General features: G+C 44.7%; 1 protein-coding gene across 4 annotated transcripts in view; it reads left to right on the forward strand.

Moving 5' to 3' along the window:
- The first annotated feature begins 2,923 nt into the window (after positions 1-2,923).
- The window catches only part of LOC132393750 (uncharacterized), a 429,932-nt gene continuing 408,167 nt past the window's right edge, over positions 2,924-24,688 (forward strand). Inside the window, exons 1-7 of one of the 4 annotated variants that reach the window (XM_059969163.1) lie at positions 2,924-3,510; positions 3,599-3,644; positions 3,729-3,930; positions 5,407-5,535; positions 7,410-7,572; positions 7,659-7,756; positions 8,506-8,780. In XM_059969163.1, the coding sequence (XP_059825146.1) occupies positions 3,501-3,510; positions 3,599-3,644; positions 3,729-3,930; positions 5,407-5,535; positions 7,410-7,572; positions 7,659-7,756; positions 8,506-8,520 (663 nt within the window). In that variant the 5' untranslated portion in view covers positions 2,924-3,500 and the 3' untranslated portion in view covers positions 8,521-8,780. Of the gene's footprint in view, positions 3,511-3,598; positions 3,645-3,728; positions 3,931-5,406; positions 5,536-7,409; positions 7,573-7,658; positions 7,757-8,505; positions 8,781-16,091; positions 21,119-24,688 lie in introns of those variants that run through there. The other 3 variants (XR_009512076.1, XM_059969150.1, XM_059969155.1) reach the window with 3 other exon arrangements.

Consider the following 24,688-nt stretch of genomic DNA (forward strand, 5'->3'; position numbering starts at 1 on the left):
TCGCCTTGTATTTCACACTCCCCCCCAATTTAACTCTACTTCTCAACTTTTCTCCCCCCGTCCTGCTGAAGAGCATTGGCCAGAAACATCTTTTCGATGGAAGCTGCCTGGCCTGCTGAGTTCCTCCAGCATTCTCTGTGTGTTGCTATAATTTCCTTTGTTTTGAAGAGTGGTGTGACATTTACAATTTTCCAGTTCTTCAGAACCATGACAGAATCTAGTTATTCTTGAGAGATCATTGGTATCTCTTCAGCTACCTCCTTCAGAACCTGTGGTGTAGTCCATCTGGTCCAGGTGACTTACCTACCTTCAGACATTTCAGCTTCTGAAGCCCCTTCTCCCGAGTAATAGCAACTACATTCATTTTTGCCCCCAATGCTCTTGAACTTCCAGCATACTGCTGGTGTCTTCCACAGTGAATACTGATACAAAATACTTATTCAGTTCATCTGCCATTTCCTAGTCCCACATTACTACCGCTCAGTATTATTTTCCAAGGTTCAATATCTACTCTCACCTTTCATTTATTCTTTATATATCTGAAAAAATCTGCTGGTATCCTCTTTGATATTATTGGCCAGATTAAATCCATCTTTCATCTTTTCAATCCTTATGGCTTTCTAAGCTGCCTTCTGTTGTTTTTTAAAAGTATCCCAATCCACTATATTCCCACTATTTCTCTTTTATATGTCCTCTTTTGCTTTTATATTGTCTTTGACTTTCTTTGTCAGCCTCAGTTTCTTAATCATGCCTTTGTAATACTCCTTCTCTGAGATCATTTATCTACTGTGTGCCGTCCTAAAAGTTTCCCAGAACTAGCTATCGTGGTTCTGCCCTCAGCCCTGGCAGTGTCCCTTCCAATCAACTAAGGCAAGCTCCTCTCTCATGCCTATATAATTTCTTTTACTCCACTGTAACAATCACAGATTTGTCTTCAACTTCACCATCACAAATTGCACAGTGAATTCTATCATTGTATGATTACTGCCTACTTAGGGTCCCTTTATCTTATCAAATCCAGTTCATTATGCAATACCCAAACCAGAACAGTCTTTCCCCTTGTGGGTTCAACCTAAATCTGCTCTCACAAGTCATCACGTAGGCATCTTATTAACTCTATCTCTTGAGATCCAGAACCAACCTGATTTTCCTAACCAATTCAATTAAATTCAAATTTAATTGTCATTCTGCATATAAAAATACTCATGAAAACAGTCAAATGGGACAGTGTTACTCCAGGACCAAGGTGCAACACACAGCAGCAACAGTCACTCACAGCCCAAAGCACACGTAGCATGTATAGGGTAGAACAATCCAGCCACTGTACAAAAGAGTCCAAGCTCAAGCCACCAAACGCTGCTGCAATCAGCAGACGACCAGGACAGGGTGTGTCTCTTACTGAGTGTGAGATGGGGAGCAGAACTGACTCCAGCATGGACACTGCGCGACACTGCCCCCAGTGGAGCACACTGGCTCCAACACCTCTCTTCTGGCGACTGTAACAGCTGATATCGTGACCTAAGGCCTAGTCTTTGCACATACAAGATAGTAACTATATCAATATATATTTATATTTAGTACTGACTCTGAGTTAATTTTCAAGTGAACACCTGCGGGGGGAGGCGGGGGGGGGGGGCAACTCCAGCCTGGATGCTTCTCCACATTTCTCCCTCGGTGGGGCACACAGGCTCCAACTCCCCTCTCCTGGTGGTTGTAAACTGGTGACACCATGGCTTGAGGCTCTGGGCCATTGAAGCCACTGAAATCTGCCATCATCCACAAACACAGCTTGTCTTCTGCTGAGCAAACACTGGGGAGTGGGGAGGGGGCAGCACCACTTCCAGCATTTCACCACAACATTGCTCCCAGTGGAGCACAATGGCTCCAATGCCTCTCTCCAGTCAGCTGTAAAGAGGCAGCATCTTGGCTTGAGGCCAAGTTCTCGTTATGACTGAGGCCCCTCTGCCACCCGACTTGCTCATTGCCAATAAATCCATAAATTGAACTTATGGCATACCCCTCCGCCTACCTGCCTGTCCTTTCCATACAATGTGTATTCTTGGATGTTAACTTCTCTACTATGATCTTCTTTCAGCCATGACTTAGTGATGGCCACAATTAACAATCTCTCACTGTGCTACAATATCATAGACCTTATAGATCTTTATCTCCATTCAAGCAGATCAACAGAAGGGGCCTCACTGTGTCCACCTTTAATGTCTTTAATCCATGGGGACAAAACAGCTGGGGAAGATCTTAAATAAATTCCTTGCATCTGTATTTAATTAGGAGATGGATATGGAGTCTGTAGAAGTAGGGCAGAGGCACCAATTTCATGGACCTTTTACAGATTACAGAGGTCAATGTGTTTGCTTCCTTGAGGCAAATTGGGTGGATAAATCCCCAATGTCTGATAAGGTGTTTCCTAGGCCACTACAAGTGCAGAGATTGCTGGGACCCTAGTAAAGATATTTAAAACATCCTTCATGACAGGAGAGGTAACAGAGGATTGGAGGACAGCCAATGTTGTTCCACTATTTTAAAATAAAAGGCTGTAAACATAAACCAAGAAATTATAGTCTGGTAAGTTTCACATCAGATGTGGGAAAGTTATTGGAAGATATTCTAATTGGACAGACATGGGTTAATTAAGGATAATCTGCTTGGCTTGTCACACCCAGCTAATCTTAGGGAGTTTTTTGAGGAAGTTACCAGGAAAGTGGATGAAGGCAAGGCAGTGGATGTTGTCTACATAGACGTTAGTAAGGCATTTGAAAACATCCAACATTTCCGTTGGAAAACAATCTCACATTCCTTACAGTAAAAGGCAAGAACAAAGTTATTGGAGTTGTCTATTTCCAAAGTCCTCACCAGCTTTTTATTCGAGGTGACTCCTCCATTTCCTGAAGCCATTCCCAGGCAAGGTGCAGAGGATCCTGGGAAACCACTGCTCCCATAGGAAGGTAGGATCTCCATCCGGGATTGAGTGATATGGAAAACGATGACAACATCAGCTGATGAAGGAGCAAAGATGAAGCCGACGTGTTGGACAGGGGAGGGGCGTGAGGAGACTGAGCACAATGTCCACAGACTCACAGGGAAGGTGAAGGAATGGGAATTCACCCAGTGGGATGTAGGGTCTGGAGGTCAGCAACATTCCCTGGTGGAACAACGCAACGGAATTTTCCCGGTGGAGAGTCCCGTCATGTTTCCTGTTCGTGGGTGATTGTACTGTAAACAGGAAGGGCTCTTTTTGTGAGTTAACGTGTACACCCTGGGTGGAGTCGCTGAATCCGGACGAGAGCAAAGGCAGAATGAATGTAGTCTCACTGTAAAATTCTTTATTGGTTCCTGTTTCACTTGATCTCCCTCCCCGAGTTCGCACATTGAGCAGCCGCGAGCCAAAGTGAAAGTACAAGCAAGAACCAGACTTGGATCCCCGCGGGCTAAAGCGCAGTCAGCACACCAGCACCGATCACTGGGTTTACACAACGACAAACATGGGAAGCAGTGAGTTTATATCTTCAATCGATTTCTGAGACCATCACAACCCTAATTCTCGAGATAAAGAAATTAAAATTTTCACATTGCATTTCAGAGTTTTCAAAGGATGGCTGTTTTCACTTTCCAACCATGAACAGACGGTAGGTTCCCATATTCAGGGTGTGAATTCGTTAACCCCTTTTAGCCAGACACCTGTGAGACTCTGTCTCTCTGGTCTTTGTCAGGAATCTGGACACTCTGAGGAACAACTTGCGTAACTACCATCCTCCTGTGGGCTGTGGAGACTGTATAAACATCCTGCTGGTCGGCCTGGTGGGGACTGGGAAATCATCCCTCATCAACACATTCCTCTCGGCTCTGGATCGCCAAGGAACGACCATAACCTGTGTCCCGATAGGGACGGGTCCCTGCATTCTCACAACAGAGGTACACACACTGCCGTCACTTTAATATGAACACATAGACAGTATATGTTGCTGTATTCACTGTGAATTCACCCCCCCCCCCCTTTCTCTGTCTTCCTGATGTCCACATCAGAGGGAGGGAAAGGTCACCCCACTCCAATCTATTGGCTAGAAAGCACTCAGGATGTCCGGAGGCTGGGTATGGTGCACTTAAACCCAACTCTCTGAGATCAGTGAACAATTTGCTGGGGAATTAAGAAGGGAGGGAGGCAAAGGAGATTACAGGCCAAATAGCCTGAGGCCAGTGGATGGAAAAATGCTGGACTCCATCAGTTAGGATTGGGTTAGCCTCAAATTTCATCTTTTCTCTGCTTCTGGCTTTTTCAGCTGCTTTAAGCTGTTTTTTTTAAATAAACCCAATCCTCTAACTTCCAGCTATTTTCCTGCATTATATGCCCTCTCTTTTGTTTTACTGCTGTCTTTACATTCATTGTTAGAAATGGTTACCTCGTTACACCCCCACCACCCCTTTAGAATGCTTCTCCCACTATGGGATGAATCTATCCTGCACCTTTTGAATTGCTCCCAGAACCTCCATCTGTTGCTGTACTGCTGCCATCCCTGACAGTGTCCCCTTCCAATCAACTTTGGCCTCCTCCTCTCTCAGGCCTCTGTGATCCCCTTTACTCCACTGTCAAACTGATACATCAAATCTTTCTTTCTCCCTCCCAAACCTCAGGGTGAATACAATCATATTATGAACCCTGCATTCAAAAGGTTCCTTTATCTTAAACTCCCATATCAAAAGCAGTTTATTTCACAACACCAAATCTAGAACAACTTTTTCCTGAGTGGGCTTAACCTCAAATTCCTCAAAAAGGTCAAGTTGTAGGCATTCTACAAATTCCTTCTCTTGAGAAAATTCCCTGTTCCTTTCTCCATGGATACTGCCTGATATGCCAAGTGTTCTCCACATTTTTGCTCTCACCCAAAGACTGCATTTATTAATTTGGTTTTCTTGGTGAACTGGAACGTTGCAGTTTGAAAGGGGAATCCAGAGTTTCAGGATAATATTGCTGCATTCGGTGTGCCTCTGGGTCTGTATACCAGGGATTCACCTGCCCTCTCAGGGGAATGTAAACAGTCCCAGGGCAGCAAGGGAAGTGGAGTTTCCTTTTATCATGAGACATCATGTGACTGAGAGAAGATCAGGGAGATCTCCCACAGACTGGGATGTCCTGTCACTGAGGGAAGATCAAGGAGATCTCCCGCAGATTGGAATGTCCCATCACTGATGGAAAAGAAAGTTCTTCCATGTCCCAGTGCACATTTTTAGCCATCAGCAAATGACATAAAGCAAATATTTTGTTGATACCCCATTCTATAGTTTATGGGATTTTGTTGTGTAAACACAGTCTGTCCTGTGTTCTATATTACACAGAACTTCACTGTCCATGAAATGTGTTGTAGAAATGTACATCTGTTTGAAAATTTACAGCTCAGGTCCTACGTAGCAGGGAGTTTAAGGTTTTGGGATTCAGCTGGATGGAATGTTCTGGTGAACCCTGATCGGACAAAGAGAGTGTTACAGATGATCCTGGAAGGGAGAGTTCCCATAGGAACAAATGTGAGTTTCCTCCATTACTTCATATTCTGATTTCCACAACCCATTAACAACTGAACAACCTCATAGAGAGAAGGGAGAAATGGCTCCAAGAAAAATTTCTGATGAAACAGCCATGGTTGAGAAGTCCGGGTCCACATTCCAATCAGGATGAAGCTACAATGTAGACTGAGAGAGGGTGGCACTCTGGAAAAGAAATTATACGGAAACCCCAAACAAATAGTAACACTTGTGAATAGTGATAGTGATTAGTCCTGGTGTAACACACAGGGACACAGTGAGGAAGATTAGTACTGATGTAACACATGGGGACACAGTAACAGTAATTAGTCCTGGTGTAATAAGCGGGGACACAGTGCCAGAGATTAGTCCTGGAGTAACACACAGAGACACGGAGACAGATTAGTCCTGGTGTAACATACAGAGATACGGAGACAGAGATTAGTCCCGGAGTTACACATGGGGACACAGTGACAGATATTATTCCTGGAGTAGCACACAGTGCCAGAGTGACAAATATTGGTCCTGGAGTAACATAGTGGAACACAGTGACAGAGATTGGTTGGCGAGTTCCATATCTTTCTCTTTGGTGTCTGACCACCAGAGGTTCCAATGTCACCTGCCCTCTACACAATGTTGGGACACGTTGAGCTCTTGTCCACATCAAGTCCAGTCACTTTTATTGTCATTTTGACCATAGCTGCTATGTAGAGTACCATGATTTTCAGGACCATGGTGTTACATGACACATACAAATACTAGACTGAACTACGTAAAAAACAACACAGAGGGGGAAAAAAAACAACTACACTAGACTACAGACCTACCCAGGACAGCATAAAGTCCACAAAACAGCGCAGGCATTACAATAAATAATAAACAGGACAATAGGGCAGTAAGGTGTCAGGGAAGACATGAGGGAGGACTGAGTGGTGTGCTGACATCCTCCACATGACACAGGTCAGGAGACGGAGCAGTGATGGGGAAATGGATCAATCCCAGAAACACATGACCCCAGCATCCACTCCACTGCTAGTGAAGGTCACAGGGTCACCTGCCCCTATGATGGTCAGACCCCTGCTCCAACTCACCCAGAGCAGCTCCTCCTTGTCTCCCACGTTGCCTTCTGCTGGCGTCCATTATGGACACTGTGATCAGTCTGCTGCTGTCATTTCCAGTGGGTTGTCAGAATGGTGGGGAGTTGATGGGGAGATGAGAGAAGTGTGAACTGACAGAGAGCTAGCATAGACTAGACTGGCTGATTGGCCTAAGGAAACAAACATGAACAAAAGCTGCTGAACTCACCATTTACCTTCCTATCACTCGGTAGCCTAGATACTATGCACATGATTGTCTTTCCCATGTCACTGATGGAGACTGAACAGCTCACACACCTCAGGGTTAAATTTCCCATCAGTTTACACACTGACCAACCACCTGTATCATCCTGCAGTGTGAAGGACCAAACAGTTTCTGAATCATCTGAAAACTTTGTTATCATGTCCCGATATTTCGGTAAAAAATGCTGATACATTAAACAGAGGAAGGGACTAAGTATGGAAGAGCTCAGAGCAAATTCTGAAACAGCTCGTGGGAACAGAGGGGACCCACAATGAAAAGAATTGAAAAGTAACAGTGAACTGGAGAGAGCAACATTCCCAGCAGGAGATTGACAGGGACAGAGAGATCCCATCGATCCCTGAAGCAAGAGTGAGGTCAGAGCCCATCCAGATCTCAGTAGATCAGTGACAGTGACCTCTGGGCTTTGTCTGATGGGACTGGTCCCTCCAGTCAGTGTTCACCTCAGTGCTGAGTGATTGTGATCATCGTTGTTCTTGCTGCTTCCTCTGTAACCAGTTCTTCATTGTCTCACTTAGTTACTGCATTTCAAGCCTGACTCGGATGTTTCCAACTATCCCGTTATTCCAGGAAATATAATCCATGGAGTCGCATTAATATTTAACATCGACTCCATAGGCTTGATCAGTGAGAATCATATGAAAGAGTTTCAGGAGTTGCAGACGATCGTGGCACAGAAATGTAAGTGCTTTCTTTTGGTCTGTGTAACCATTGTCACCTCAGCATTGCAGCTTCATATTGATATCTGGATCATCTCTCTTTTCCAGATGTTCACAGGGTTGTGATTGGGACCAAGTTTGAATTATTAGGGATACCAGAGAAACACAATGCATGGATTTACGAATATGAGCCTCTGCAGAGAAAGGTAATAATCTGTAGAATCAGTGAAGTGATATCAATATGGTATTTTTACAGTATAATGGTCCCACTTTGTGAGTGTGCAGACACAGCCACCACTTACTGTCCATACTCGATCAGACTCGGACAGGTAACAGTGAGCCATGCCATTGTATTAATAACCACAGCAGAAACCTCAGTTCAAAGTAAATTAATATCAAAGAATATAAATGTCACCATATACAACCCTGAGGTTGATTTTCCTGTGGGCATATTCAATAATCCATAGAATATTAACCATAACAGGATCAATGAAAGGCAGCACCAACTTGGGAGTTCAACTAGTTTGTAAAAGTCAAAAAACTTTGGAAATACAAAAAGAAGTAAACCATAATAAAATAAATAAATAATCAATAAATATCAAGAGCATAAGACCATTAGACATAGGACCAGAATTATGCCATTCAGCCCATCGAGTCTGCTCTGCTATTCTCTCATGGCTGATCCCGGTTCCCACTCAACCCCATACATCTGCCTTCTCACCAGAACTTTTGATGCTCTGACCAATCAGGAAACAATCAACTTTTGCCTTCAATACACCCATGGACTTGGCCTCCACCTCTCTCTGTCCACAGATTCACTACTCTCTAGCTAAAACACACCCTCCTTACCTCTATTTACCTCCATGAGATTAAGAGCCCCTAAAGGTGAGTCCAGTGGGATCATCTCAATGAAGGGGGCAAGTGAAGTTAAGTGACATTATCCATTTTGATTCAGGAGCCTGAAGATTGAGGGGTATCAACTTCCTGAACCCAGTGGAGTGAGTCTTAGGGCTCCTGTACCTTCTTTCTGATGGCAGCAGCAAGAAGAGAGCATGTCCTGGGAGGTGTGTGTCCCTGATGGTGGATGCTGCTTTCCAGTGAAATCCCCCGGTTTCTGTGGCTACGTAAGTCTCGGGAAGACACACTCTGGTACTGGCAAACCCATGAGATTGAGATGGCTCTTCCACCCCAGACCCCAGTTTGTGTGGACTCTGTGTAATTTGCTGCCCTGTTGTCTATTGGGATATGGGGACAAGGCAGGGACTGGGTATTGATAGTGAATGATCAGCCATGATCTCAGAATGGTGGTGCAGACTCGAGGGGCCGAATGGTCTACTTCTGCACCTATTGTCTATTGTCTATTGTCTATAACTCAGTGCCAGGAAATAACAGACAGCACACTGCATACGATTAAAGGAATTATATTGATGAATCTTCACTTCCCTGAAGTGTTAGTAATGAAAAGCAAGAAAGAAACAAAAAGGGCCTATTATAATTAAACAGTCAAATGTTCACGAGTTGGAGCTCAACTCTTCCCAAAATTCATATTCACTGATCCTCAGTCGATCTCGGTACCTTGCCCCACTGGGTCAAATCGTATCACTGGTTCTCTTCAGCATTTTCTCCCTTCACCTTCCTCTGAATAAAGGACCCAGATCACACCGGTGTCACATACACAACACAAAACCCACTCCCCTCATTGGATGGCTCTCATTCCAAAACACCCGTTATCTCTAACCATAACCCAAACACCGCTTCTACAGAATGACCATTACGTTAGCAGTTTCCAGGGTGTTGCACTCTCCCTCCAATATAATTAGTCACGTCCTCATGGTGTTGAGATTTGTCACCCTGTAATACAAAGCACAATGTCCAACCCAGGTGAACATGACTGTGACATATGTCACCAAGGGGACAGGTGTCACACTCTCTTCGCTGGGTGCAATATAGACCGGTCTGTCTGGGGGGTGTCCTGATTCTTCGAAATCTCCTTACACCATCATCTACTTCTTCAGCTTCAGACACTCCCTTGGTTCTTTCCTGTCTACCTGGGGAGCCCCCTCCCTGTCCACTACTCATGCCTCCCAACTTTAAAGTAGTCCTTCAGGAACCTCCGATAGTACACACAGAATCCAAGCAATGAGCACAGGGCACACACAGTCATGTGGTCATTGCCTCTATCTTAGACAGATCCGTGACTACTCCATCCCATGAGACAATATGCCCAACATTGCTTTCAGATGTCCTGCAGAACTGGCACGTCCAGGGTAAGTTTTAACCCTTCAGCTTTCAGGCAGCGCAGCATCTTCAGTAGCCTCACTTCATGTTCTTGCAAGTTAAACCCAAGCACTTTGAGTTCATCCAGGTACAGCAACACCACAAGCAATTTTGTATCCCCCACTGTTTTCTCTATTAGATGCTGGAAATTCACCAGGGCTTTCGATATGCCCTGGGAAACACTTTCAAACTGGAAGAATCCTAGTGGACGTTTAAGTTTTGTCTTCTCTTTGTCAGTCTCACTCATGGGGATTTGATAATGCCCTCTCCTCAATTCTAGCACACTACTTTTCGGGACTGGATACTGCTCGGGGATGGTACTTCTGTTCAGAGTCCTATAATCCACACACATCCATACCTTCCCATTCTTCTTCCTGGCTACCACTATTGGAGACGCATCGGGGCTTCTGGACTCAGTGATATCTGAGCATCTTTCAACTTCCACAGATGCTACTAAACATCTTCCACTTCTGCAGGCACCAGTTGTGGTGACCTTTCTCTGAACTGGTGTCCTCTTTCACCCGGATGGTGTGGTGAGTGCTCTTGGAACAACCCACATCAAACACATCAGTAGAAATGACATCCTCCAACTTCAACATCTTCTCTCTCAACATTTTCTTACAACTTCTAGGTACTGGGGAGTCACTGTAGTTGAATGACTCAGTAGTCAACTTTCCCTTTTTTGGAGAGAATTTATCTCCGGCTAGTCTCACAGGGACACTAAACGTTACTGTCACTGGAAAGAGTTGAGCTATTGACATCCCCCACCTGAGAGTGACCTCCCTCTCTGAGGTGCTCCTCACAATCACTGTCATCCTGTTCACCTGCACAACCAAGGGTGTCACGTTGACTCCTCATTTTCCTTTAATTCCCTATCTTGCTCCTAATTTCCTTTCATTATTCTGACCGTTAATTTCCCATTTACTGCTAATCCGCTTGCATGACAGCATCTGATTCTCATTCGATCTGGCAGCATAAAAACTCCAGCGTACTTCCACTCAACACAGCATTGCACGTTCCGGGCCACCGAGAATAGCAGATACTGAGTTGCTACGGTGCCTGGAGTTGCTTCGGGATTTCTGTCACCTTCGTGTCCAACTGAGTATTCTCAGCCGTTTGCTGCTACTCCGAGTCAGGAAATGAACTGCCTGTCGTTGCTTGGTTTAACCGTCTCGAGTCCAGCTGAAGATTGCTGGCTGTTGGCCGCTCCATGTGCTACTTCTGTATCAAGATAAGAATTGCCTGCTGTTTCTCTGCATTCTGCTGTGTCGAGATGAGGATTGCCAGCCATTTACCTTTCCAGTTAATGCTCCATGGCAAGAGGATTGTTGTCTGCCCCCTGTCTCCAGTTAGGAGTCCAGCTCCACCAATGCCTGGGCTGAAGAAGAGTTTGGCCGGACTACTGCTCCTCTGCCCACCCATGCTGTTTGCCTGTGTTTGCTCTCTCTCTCAACTGCTGAGTGTTTTATATTTAAGTTCCGTTTCCACGCCATTGGCCTGTGGTAATTTCCACCCATGTTAGTTGGAGCAGGGCATTCTGCCCTTTGTTCTTTCCAGGCCACGTTCACCCCCTGGCCCACATCCCTGATCTGCCTAAGTTCCACCACTAAATGACAGTCTTGCTGTAGTGACCTGAGTTCAATCCCCAGGCCAGCATGTCTCACTCCTTGGCTCCCCTCGGCCTAATCACTCCCCGGCCTTTCAAGCAACTATTAATGAGCACACTTCTGTTGCGTGTTATGTATCCCACGCTTTCTGCAATTCGTGCCTCACCGGAACCCCAGCAGGTTTTGAATCAGTGAACCACACAGTGCCTCATTTATGCTCGAGATCCAGCCCAGTGTGGCCACACACTTTCTCAAAAGCAGCCCAGAACACAGGGTGAACAAACAGTGTTTTCAGAGAGCTTTCTTCAGCTTTCTCCTTGCAGGCTTCTCACAATAGGAGTGTTTGTCCCACAAGAAAAGAAGCTTCACCCTTCTCGACTGGGTCCAGGCAAACCAACACTAATATGTCAAGGACTTCGCTTACTCCCACATCTGCCTCCGAAAACTCCAGCTTCAGTGGCAAGTAACCATCGTACAGATAGTCATTGTACCAAGACCCAGATCTCTCGTGCACTGAGTGGCGTCAATGGCAAATGTGTCAAATACCGGGTGTAAAACAAATGGTCCAGCAAAGTGACCTGAGAGCTTGTGCTACTATAACGAGCCTCAGTCTGTAGCGGTCTACTGGAGCTTGCCCCACTCAGCCTTCAGAATAGGGTTTTCCTTTGCTTTAGGGTATCCCCAGATATATTGCTGGGAACATGCTCCCCGCCAAGATGCCAGATAGTTTCCTCACTGGGTCTCTTCCAGGTTTCCCAACGTCTCCCTCTGCTTAGGTACCGGGGGCTCATTCTCGGAGGGCTTCCCCAGCCTTTACACCTCCGCCTGAAGTACCCCTCTTCCCCACAGTTGTAGCAGAAAATACCAGTCATCCCATTCTCGCATGGACCCCATTCATTATCAGTCATCTGTTCAGTCCGTTGCCTCAGCAGGTCTAACTCCTAGTTGGCTTTGTCATGTGGGGTGGCTGTACCCACCGATAACATCTGGGACATCTTGGTTCTAAACTCTGCCAGCAGCTCCTTTATCACCCCTGGGGTGGGCTATCAGTGGTCACTGCAGCCAACGGGGCTACTACCAAGGCTCTGCACTCATCCAGCATCTGAAAGATCTGCTCTGCCCAAGTCTCATACTCCCCTTCCCCGACGGGGGTGGGCATTATTCCCGAGAACATCCTCCACCTATGATAACTGGGACTTTGCACATGGGCACTTTGCCATTTATTTGCCAGAGAGGTGAAGGCTGATACCAACTCAGAATGCTCAGCACTTGCTGGTGGACTCATTAGACCTCCCACATCAGACCACTCCTTCCCCTCGCTCCGCAGAATCGAGAGCAACTTGTCTTTAAAGTCTCCAGTCATCTACACTTCCCTCCTCCCGGAAAGTATGGATGACCCAAGGCCCCCTCTCTCTTCCAGTAGAACCGGGCAGATCCACTGTCATTACCTCAGCGAGTGTCTGAGCTAAAACAAAATCTTTGCCTGCCAGTTTGTCAAACCACCGCTCCATGATCGTAACTGTTCCTAATGCTTTAACAGTACACAGAGTCCTCATTAACAATTCATTGGGGCTACAAATGTCTACCTCACTCAATACACATGCATTCGTTACCAGTAACCCGGTGGATTTGCACCACCACTTAACCCCTGCAGCATTCATAACCACATACTGTAATTACTTTACCAGTCAATATGTTAGCACAGGCTTAAAGACACAACCCACTGGATCAATACTTAGCCAATGACACAGCATCCAACAAAATTGATACTGGACAATAACTCCACAATGAACCTACCCCCCAGCCCCTCTCCTTGGATTCTTCGGCTGTGTAAATCGAGGGAATACACACTCTGATCCGCCAAACCCATGAGATTGCAACAGTTCTCCCACCCCAAGCCTCTGTTTGTGTGGACGCTGTGTAATTTGCTACCCTGTTATCACTCAGTGCCAATAAACAACAGACAGCACACTGCAAAGGATTAAAAGAATTATATTTCTGAATCTTATCTAAAGGATTAGTAAAGACAATAAAGAAAGAAATAAAAAGGGCCCATTATGATTAAACAGTCTTCTCCCTTCATCTCCTGCCGAAGGACCCCAGCTCATACGGATGTCAGGCACACAACACAAAACCCATTCCCCTCATTGGATGGTTCACATTGCAAAGCACCCATCATCTCTAACCATTACACAAACACCGCTTCTACAGAACCTTAGCAGTGAAACCTATCCCCGGGTGTAACAAACTATCAACTTTTGCTTTAAATGTACCCACGAACTTGGCCTCCACAGCTCTCTGTCCACAGATTCACTACTCCCTGGCTAAAAACTTCCTCCTTACCACCATTTTAACATGAGATAGTGTCTCTGAAAGTAAATCCAGAGGATGGGGGAACATCCCAATGAAGGGGGGAAGTTGAGTGATGTTGTCCACTTTGATTTAAGAGCCTGATGACTGAGGGGTAATAACTTCCTGAACCCAGTGGAATGAGTCTTGGGGCTCCTGTACCCTCTTTCTGATGGCAGCAGAAGGAGAGCATGTCGTGGGTGGCATGTGTCCCAGATGATGCAACAACTCTCCATGTAGATGCGCTCAGTGGCAGAGAGAGCTTTACCCATGATGGACTGGGCTATATTTGCTAGTGTTGTAGGATTCTCCATTCAAGGGCATTGGTGTTTCCACACCAGGCTGTGATACAGCCAGTCAGTTTACTTGCCACTACACAGCTATAGAAGTTTGTCAAAGTTTTAGATGTCATACCAAATCTTCACAAACCATTAAGGAAGTAGAGTTGCTGCTGTGCTTTATTTGTAAACACACTGAATTTTTGGGCCCAGAACAGTGCCTCTGAAATAGTAACACTGAGGAATTTAAAGTTGCTGAAGCTCTCCACCTCTGAACCCCGAAGAGGACTGGTTCATGGACCTCTGGTTTCCTCCTTTTGAAGTTAATACTCAGTTCCTTGTTGTTGCTGACATTGGTGTGGAAACATAGCACCCATCTGTGCATAGCATGATCCCACTGACAGCAGAGAAGTGAACACAGGAGGTAAACACGGGAGGCAGTAGGATGTCACTGGGCCTCTCTATCCTGCCAAATTCACTATGATTCCGCTGATCTGTCTTGAACCTCATCTCCTCCTGTCCCACCCAGTTCCCTGCACTCCTGACCTCCAATCTTCCAAACACTTAACCAGTGGATAGGTGACCAAAACTGCAGACAATATTCCAAATTAGGCTTAGAATCAGAGAGTCATAGAAAAATACAGCACAGAAACAGACCCTTCAGCCCATCTAATCTGTGCCAAAACATTTAAACTGTCTACTCCCATTAACATGCACTTGAACCATGGACCTCCATACCCCTACCACCCATGTACCAATCCAATCTTAGAGCATAAGATATAGCACAATTAGGCCATTTGGCCCATCGAGTCTGCTCAATCATGGCTGATCCTGTTTTTCTATCTCATACTCAAGCCCAGTGTCCGGCCTTCTCCCCGTAACCTTTGATACCATGTCCAATCAAGAACCTGTCAATCTCTGCCTTAAATATACCCAATGACCTGGCCTCCACAGCTGCATGTGGCAACAAGTTCCACAAATTCACCACCCTTTGGCTAAAGAAATTCCTCTGCATCTCTTTCAACTTCTCTTAAATGTTGAAATCGAGCTTTAACGCACCACTTGTGCTGACAGCTCGTCACACATTCCCTCGACCCTCTGAGTGAAGATGTTTCCTCTCATGTTCCCCTTAAACTTTTCACATTTCACCCTGAACCTGTGAGACGGCTCCGGCTGCTTCGCGTTTCGTGTGTGCGAGCTTCACGGTGATTTGTCCAACTGTCTGACGAACTGAGACCAAGGCTGTGGGCCTACCTCAAGTGCTCAGGGTTGTATAATTTATGCATACTTTGATAATAAATGTACTTTGAATACCCTCTCATCTGCCTTTCCTATAACACTCCCTGCATTGAAATATACAAACTCGGAACATTAGTCCCACCACGGTCAACCTTTTGATTCCCGACCTCGTGTGTAGGCTCAGCAACATCTTTCCCCACAACCACTCCACTATCTGTTCAGGCACTCTGGTTCCCATCCTGTGTAGTTCTAGTTTAAACACCACCCCCAACTCCCTCGCAGCACTAGCAAACCTTCCTGCTGGGATATTCGTTCCCCTAGTTCAGGTGCAAACCATCCTGTCTGTACAGGTCCCACCTTCCCTGGAAGAGAGCCCAATGATCTAATAATCTGAAGCCCTCCTCCTCCTGCACCATCTCCTTAGCCACGTGTTAAACTCTATTACTCGGGCTTTACTTTGTGCTGCCTCATTTTACTGATATTTTCTGCCCCCTCCTGCCACACTTTATTTGTCAAATCCCCCCTCACTCCTCTGTGCCACCACTCTCTCACTTCCTCCTCAGTTATTAATCATTCTGCCCTTGAAGCCCTCCCCTTTCTGTCTATCTGAAGCCTGGTCTACACAGTATTCACGTGATTCCCCAGGACACTGGCCACAACACAGTTCAGATGAAGCCCATCCCAATGGAACAGCTCTCTCCGTCTCTGTTACTGCTACCATTGCCTGTGAATCTGAAGCCTGTGGAGTTTATAATTCCATTAATACCCTCTCTCTCCTTCCTTTCCCTCAGTTTGAAATGTTGGCAGAATCTACTGGATTGGACAGGCGTTCCATGTTTGTGGTTTCGAATCGGTGGAACGGTGATCAGATCGAGATGATAAGATGTATCCTGGCCCTGTATGTTCTGGATTATATGGTCAGAAACATTGACCAATTTCTCAGAGCAATGTAATGTCCACAACTGACCTTGTCCAGAGCTGTGAATCCGATCCAGTTTCAGGAGCACAGACACTGCTGTGGGATTGATGTTTTTATTGTTTTCCCTGTAGTTTTAGCATTCTTTATGCTTGTTTATATATTTGTACAATCACCTGTTTACAGACTTTTAGTAACTTGTTGTATAATTGGTTCCATTCTGTAGTTTCTTTTCCTGCAAAGCGGAAGGGTGAATCAGTTTCTCAAATAAACTGGTCCAGACCACCTGGCAGGATAAAGGCAAACCATGTGCTCATGGTCTTTTGTTACAGCGGGTCACTGTTAGAGATGGTTACAGTTACAGCCGTCACAATTACAGCCAGTCACTGTTGCAATCAGTCACAGTTACAGCAGTCACAGTTACAGATAGTCACTGTTTTTGCCAATCATTTTCAGCCTGTCACGCTTACTGCTGGTCACTGCTCAGCCAGTCATAGTTACAGCCAATCACAGATACAGTGGTCACTTTTACAGCCAGCCACGGTTACAGAGGCCACAGTTTTAGCTAGTTGCAGATACAGCAGTCACAGTTACAGCCACAGGTAGTTACAGACAGTCACTGCTACAGACAGTCACTGTTACACTCAGTCACAGCAACAGATGGTCACTGTTTCAGCCAGTTGCAGATACAGCACTCAGAGCTACAGCCAGTCATGGTTACAGATAGTCACTGTTACAGTCAGTCACAGTTACAGTGGTCATAGTTACAGCTAGTCACTGTTACAGTCGGTGAAATTTACAGACATTTAGAGTTACAGTGGTCAGAGGTACAGTCATTCATTGTTACAGTTAAAACATTTACGGCTGTTCACAGTTACAGATGGTCACACTTACAACCAGTCATTGTTACAGCTGATCACTATTATGGATGGTCACTGTTATAACCTTTCACACTTATGAATGGTCACTCTTAAAGCCAGTCCTAGGTAAAGCTGGTCACAATTACAATCCATCAATGTTACATCTGGTCACAGTTACAGTCAGACCTTCTTACAGCCCATCACTATTACAGCAGTCACAGTTACGGACGATCACTGTTACAGTTGGTGACAGTTACAGCCAGTCACAGGTACGGCCACTGACAGTCACTGTTACAGTTTGTTGCTATTACAGCCCTTTGCAGTTACAGTCAGTCATAGTTACTGCTGTTACAGTCACAGCTGGTCTAAGTTACAGACAGTTAAAGTTACAGTGGTCAGAGGTACAACCATTCATTACTACAGTTGGCACATTTACAACCATTCACATTTATGGATGGTCACAGTTATAGCCAGTCAGTTATACAGCCTGTTACTGTTACAGCTGGACAGTCCTCAGCCAGCCAAAGTTATGGATGGTCACTGTCATAGCAGTCACAGATACAGGTAGTCACTGTTGCAGCTGGGACAGTTACAGCTGTCACAGTAACAACTTGTCACTGTTACAGACTGTCACAGTTACAGCTGGTCATATTTACAATCAGTCTCTGTTACAGCCAGTCGCAGTTACAGCTGGGCATATTTACAGTTGGTCGCTGTTACAGCGGTCACCTTCACAGCTAGTCACTGTTACAGCCTGTCACTGCTGTAGCTGGTCACAGTTATGGATGGTCCCTGTTACAACCGGTCACTGTTACAACTGGTTACTATCACAGCCCGTCACAGTTACAGCGGTCACCTTTACAGCTAGACACTATTACAACTGGTCACTGGGTAATGCCTTGTTTCATAATTTTACTGTTATGCTGTATGTATTTCACTTTGCAGCTCTGTAAGAGCAATCTGTTCTGTTTTCAGCTTGTTCGGGTTATCGTTGAAGATAAGGGATAAGGAGAAATGTGTGCCATCCAATTAGGATGGTAGAGCTGAGGGGAGGTTTCTCTGGTGAGGGACACTAAGGCTGGGCTTTGGGCTTTTGTTCAGCTGGAGCTGAAGAGAGCAGATGCTAGAGACAGGAGGTCGAAGGATTCGACCCGGAGGGGACCGTGATTCAATGAAGCCAGGGTCAGAGAATATGATGAAACTTTGAGCTCCAGCTTGTGCACATTTGGCTGTTCCATTAAAATGGGCACTTTTTACTAACCATTTAATTAAGATAATAAATATAATTCATAGGGTTTCATTGTGGGGTATCATCGGAGATCAATTTTGTTGGATGCTGTGTGATTACCCTGAGCATTGATCCAGTGGGTGTGTGTTAAACTAGTGTGATTAAGATACATGATTTTAGATGCTGCAGGGATTGAATAGTGGTGTGAATCCAATGGGATATTGGTAACAAATTTGTGTGTATTGGGTGGGGTAGATATTTGTATTTCCAGTGGATTGTTAATTTGAACTTTAAGCAATAGGAGCAGTTAAGATTGTTTGATAAAATGGCGGTCAAAGACTTTGTTTTAGTTCAGACTAGCGCTGAGGTAACGGCAGTGGATCTGCCCAGTTCTTTTGGAGCCGCAGGAGGTGGGGAGGCCGTGGGCTGTCTATACTTTCCGGGAGGAGGAGAGTGTAGGAGAGCAAGACGAATCGCATGCCGAGTCTCTCGTAGTTGGGGACAGAGATTTCAAAGACAGAGTTCTCTGGTTTCTGCAGAATGGTCTGATCTGAAATGTCTAATGAGTCCCCTAATGAGGAGTGAGAATTCTGAGTTTGTATCAGCCCTTACATCTGGTGAATAAATGGTCCAGTAAATAGACAGAGGGGTTCAGATATCAAAAGCTGAGAATGGTCTCAGGAATGAAGCCCACCCCTAAAGGGGAAGAGGAGTATGAGACTTGGGCAGAGCAGACATCTCAGGTGCTGGATGAGTGACAGGGCTCTGATGACAGTGATTGGTTGAAAGTTTGAATGGGCCGGCCGCTGATGTAGTGAGGTCTGTAAAGGACCGGCTATGCAAGTGCTAGAAAAGGTGTTTGGCATGACAGGAAGCCCAATGGAGCTCATGATGGGATTTCAGAACATGTGTCAGGAGAAGGGGGAGAAGCTTTCTGCCTACTTTTCTAAAAACATAGAAATATAGAAAACCTGCAACACAATACAGGCCGTTCAGCCCATAAAGTTGTGCCGAACAATTCCCTAACTTAGGAACTACTAGGGTTACCAATAGTTCTCTATTTTTCTAAGCTCCATGAACCTATGCAAAAGTCTCTTAAAAGACCCTATCACATCTGCCTTCATCACCTTTGCCGGTAGCCCATTCCACACACACACCACTCTCTGTATAAAAAACTTACCCCTGACATCTCCTCTCTACCTACGCCCCAGCACCTTAAACCTGTGCCATCTTGTGGCAGCCATTTCAGACCTGGGAAAAAGCCTCTGACTATTCACACGATTGTACAGCATGTCCTGTGGCTCGGGAAGATCAGAACTGATGTTCCTTCATAGATATACCTTTCCCTCATTCATCCATGGGACTTAGAACTCGTTAAGTGGTTTGCATCATAGAACAAATTTGAGGAAGTGGAAGCTGGCCAGAACAGATTTCCCACAGAACGGATTAGTCAGCTCAATGTCCATTTGAAACAAATGAAAAATTGCAACCTTAAAATATACATACCAGAAAATGTCTTGACTCGGGGGCCTAAGTTTCAAAGAGAGATTGGGTAGAAAATGGCATTATTCCCTGCAGTGTAGGAGACTGAGGCATAACCCGATAGAAACATACATGGTCGTGAGTGACAGAGACGGGTAAAAGCACCTTTTTGTTCTAAGATCGACGAAACTAATAAAAAAAATGGTGGACATAGATTTAAGTTCGGAGTCGAAAAATCTATGATAAAATTATCATCAGGGGCACCTTACGAACGGACGGTGTGTATTTGGAATGAGCTGTCAGAACTAGAGGTTGAGGCAAATATATTTGCAACATTTTATAGCATTCTAAAGAAGTGGACAGATACTTTTGAGAATCTGAAACAACAATGTTCAGGTGGAACTTGTGGGGTTGAACAACATCTGCCGGAGGAAAGAAATTATCAAACCCTTGGAACCGGAGATGCTGCATGACCAGCTGAGTTTCTCCTGCAGATTCCTTGTTGGTTTTTAAGATATTATGTAATGTGGTGAGAGTCTCCACCTCCACCATTTACTTGAGCAGAAGGTTTCTTCCATTGCTGGTTTCCCCAGCACCATGAGGAACTCCCACTCTCTTCCTCAATTCTGTTTATTATTTATTGCAATGCCTGCACTGTTTTTATACACTTTATGCAGTCCTGTGTAGGTCTGTAGTCTAGTGTAGCTTTCTCTGTGTTGTGTTTTTTTTATTACATATTTCAGTCTAGTTTTTTGCACTGTGTCATGTAACACCATAGTCCTGAAAAACGTCTCATTTTTACTACGCACTATACCAGCAGTGATGGTCAAAATAACAATAAAAGTGACTTGAATTGAAATCAGAGGAATTGAGTCATTTTCCATATGGCCCCTCAGAATAACAGTTCATCTGTAAAATGGCACTTTTAACTTTGCCTCAGTAAATTGGTTGTGGTAGTTCAGAATCTTGACTGAGAGTTAAAGCCAAACATAATTGGAGTCAAGTATAATGCCCATGGAATCAGACTTGGCATCCACTGAGTGAGCCCACGGTAACTCTTTCCATTCCAGATGAAGATCTCGAAGCAAAATGACAGTTTTCCATTTCCCTGTCTGATCCATTAGCTGCCTCTGGCTTCTAGCGTGTTACTCCTCAGAGTAGCATAGCACTATTATAGTGCTGACGACAGGGTGCAAAGTAAGCTCTTTGTATGCTCTCCCCATGAATGCTCCAGTATCCAACGCTGTAGCTCTAATTGTTTAAAGAAGCATATACTGTAGTTGGGCTGAAAAGGCTGTTACTGTGATGTATTTGCAAATAAATAAATAAGTAAACTACTAGAGTTGAATAAAGCTTGCACTTCTTGGTTCCCTCATAGCCAAGCCTGTACCTTTCACTATCGTCCCGGAAAGCGCTGAAATCAATGTCACAGAGGGGAATACTATCCAGCTGAAAGTTACCCCTACAGAGAAGGTGAAGAAGGGGAGTTGGAAGATGCGTGGGAAGATGGTGGCCCAGTGGAATGATACAGTACCACTGGTCAGCGCTGAGTACCAAAGGCGAGCCACCTTGTTCAACAAGTGTTCCCTGCAGCTGAAGTCAGCCAGTGTTTCTGACACTGGAGAGTACAAAGTCTCCATGAGCACAGAATCGGGCGATACGAGTACAGCAAGCATTCAGCTCAATGTCTTACATAAGTAGAACTTACTTCCAAAAGAATGCGTCTTTGGAAATTTATCAAAATAAATGTATTATCAAAATTCATATATGTCACCACACACAACCCTGAGATTTGTATTCTTGTGGTATACTCAGTAAATTCAAGAAACAAATCAATGACACAGCTCATCAAACAGGACAATCAATCACTATGCAAAATACAACAAACTTTGCAAATACAAAGAAAATAACAATACTAAATAAATAAGTCATAAATGTTATGAATGGTGTAGAGAGGGATATGACATCAGTTGTAAGCAGGCAGATTGATCTAATTCTGCTCCTACGTCTTACGGTTTTATGGGAAATGTAGACTCTTACAAGCTGCTCTCTGCAGATTCACTCATTGCTTTGGTTATAATTGGTCCATGACTTAAAATCTCATAATCCTGAACAGCCGCCCACCATAAGACTCTTCGCCTCACAGTGTGCCTCATCTTGCAGTTTATATTCTGCCTACGCTGCACTGTTCTGTACTTGCTCTGACCTGTAATATTTTATTTGGCATTCTGTTATTGTCTTTCCCTTGTATGACCACAATGTACTGATGGAATGAAATAATCTGTATGGGCGGCATATGAAACAAAGTTTTCAATGTACTTCATTAAGAGTGACAGTAAGAAACTACCTACCTGTCATCTATGTCAAATCCTTGTGCTGCGGCAATCAGCAATACTAGGGAATACACAGTAAGTCTCTCCTGTTAGAGTCATACAGCACATAGGTTGTCAGCCAAGCTCATTCATGTGGCAAGGTGCCCATCCGCTCCTGTGATGTGCAGTTTTGCGTTATGTATTGATATGATACAAGTTTGATTATTATTATGGCATGTGCTTAGATATAGTGAAAAGCTGCCTTGCATTTTGTTCTGATCATACAGATCTGATCATTACATAGTGCATTGAGGTAGAACAATAACAATGCACAAGAAGGTGTTACAGCTACCAAGAAATCACAGTGCTGGTAAACAATAAAGTGCAACATCATAATCAGGTAGATTGTGAAGTCAAGATTCCATCTTTTCATACAAAATAGCTCAAGAATCAGCTAACAGCAGGATAAATGCTGTTCTTGAACCACTTGGTATATGGATTCAGGCTTTTTTATCGTTTGCCCGATGGGAGAGGGGCAAACTGACAATGTCCAGGATGAGTTGGGTTTTTATGTTGGCTGATTTACTGAGGGAGCAAGGAGAGTCGACAGATTTGGGTGAGCTTCTGACCAAGCAAATCTTCTATCTCTCAGAGGAAGCACAGGCGCTGCAGGTTTCAGCAGAATTCAGCCAAATCAACGCAGAGATTAGAGCTCAAGTCCTGTGTTATGAATGTGAAGCAACTCTGAGGGGCCAAAGGGTACAAAGTCGCCCCCTCCTTTTTGAGAATCGCAAGATCACTATTAATTTGGGTCTGGGACCCAGGAAATGAGAGAGCAACACTCAGAATACACAAGGTTTGGAATGTGTCCTGGCCTCAGCGGAATGAATCCACTGATAATGGCCATTGTCTCTTGGAGACGGAATTGTGTATTGAGTACTGTACTATTCATTGAAAACCCCCAGGGGACAACCAGAGGGGGCTGGTTGAGGGATTGCATCATCCCAACCTGATTGACATCTGAGACCCCGTGAGTAAGGATAAAAGAGGGGTCTGGGGAACAACCCCTTTAGACGCACCAGGAGAAGTGCTAGAAATTCCGTGATAGCCAGGGTGGCGGGCTCATCACGGAAGAACGGTTTAGCTAAAGGAGAGGCCACAAGTGAAAGGCCATGACAACAAGACTCCTGACTGATCGAAATCATAAAAGGAAAGTCGACAAGTTTTTCTCCAAATCTCTCTCTCTCTCTCCAACCATTGCAACACAGCGGTCCCCAACGGCTGCAGACTGCATGAACTGAATGAACTTTATATTTCCATCGGACAATACATTATCCCCTAGAGTTGTCTAGGGCCTAGACAACGATAGAGCTTATTTCTTATTGATTATTATTATACCCGCACTTTTACATTTAGTATTGATGACGTATATTATCTGTATATTTGCATTGATATTATTTTTGTGTATTTTTACTAATAAATACTGTTAAAAATAGTATCATCAGCCTTCAACGGACATCTCCATCTTTGCTGGTAAGTGACCCAACTACAGGGTTCGTAACAACGTGGAGCCTCGTCTCGAGATTTGATACCAAATTGGAGGGCCAGTAAATCGGGCTTTTATGTCCAAACTTGGATCTGGTTGCACGGGTAACCAGATGGGAAACCAACGAAGATGAACATAGACAAATTTATAGAAAACCTGACTCTGGAGACGCTGGAGGCTGCCACAAAGTCGGACTTGATAAATATTGTGAAAGGACTAAACCTCGCAGAGGTGAGGTTGTCAATGAAAAAGTGGGATGTGTGGAGGGCCATAACTCAGTACTATATTGTGAAGAATGTGTTTTCGGCTGAGGTATTGGAAAATATCCCTGAAAAGGTACCAGCTAGTGGGACAGCTCAGTTAGAGTTGTAGAAATTAAGGTTAGAACATGAAATTAAGTTAAAACAGTTGGAAGCAGCTGAAAAAGAAAAAGAAAGAGCTGAAAAGCAAAGAGAGCATGAGCTCCAGCTAAAGGAGTTAGTGGTGAAAAGGAAAAAGAGCAGGAAAGAGCTGAGAAGCAGAGGGAGCATGAAATTAAGTTAAAACAGATGGAAGCAGTTGAAAAAGAGAAGGAAAGAGCCAAAAATGAGAGGGAGTATGAGGAGAAGGAGAAACAGAGGCAACATGAGATGGACCTAGAGAAGTTAAGGCAAGAGTGAACTCAAGATCCGACCGAGAGGAGAGATTTAATGTTAGTAGGGAGTTTAGGTTAGTACCTCCGTTCGAGGAGACGGATGTTGATAGTTATTTCTTGCATTTTGAAAAGGTGGCAGTGAGTCAGAACTGGCCCAAAGATCAGTGGGTGGCATTGTTACAAAGTGTGATAAAAGGGAAGGCACAATGGCATTGTCCATGGAGAAGGAGGAGTCTGAGAATTATGAGAAAGTAAAGGAGGCCATTCAGTGGACCTATGAATTGGTACCTGAGGCCTATAGACAAAAGTAAAGAAATTTAAAGAAAGGGTGGAATCAGACGTATACAGAGTTTGCCTATGAGAAGGGAGTGCTCTTGGATCGTTGGTGTGCAGCAGAAATGGTGGAAGAA

This window comes from Hypanus sabinus, chromosome 1 (assembly GCF_030144855.1).
Source record: "Hypanus sabinus isolate sHypSab1 chromosome 1, sHypSab1.hap1, whole genome shotgun sequence".
In the NCBI taxonomy this organism is placed as follows: domain Eukaryota; kingdom Metazoa; phylum Chordata; class Chondrichthyes; order Myliobatiformes; family Dasyatidae; genus Hypanus; species Hypanus sabinus.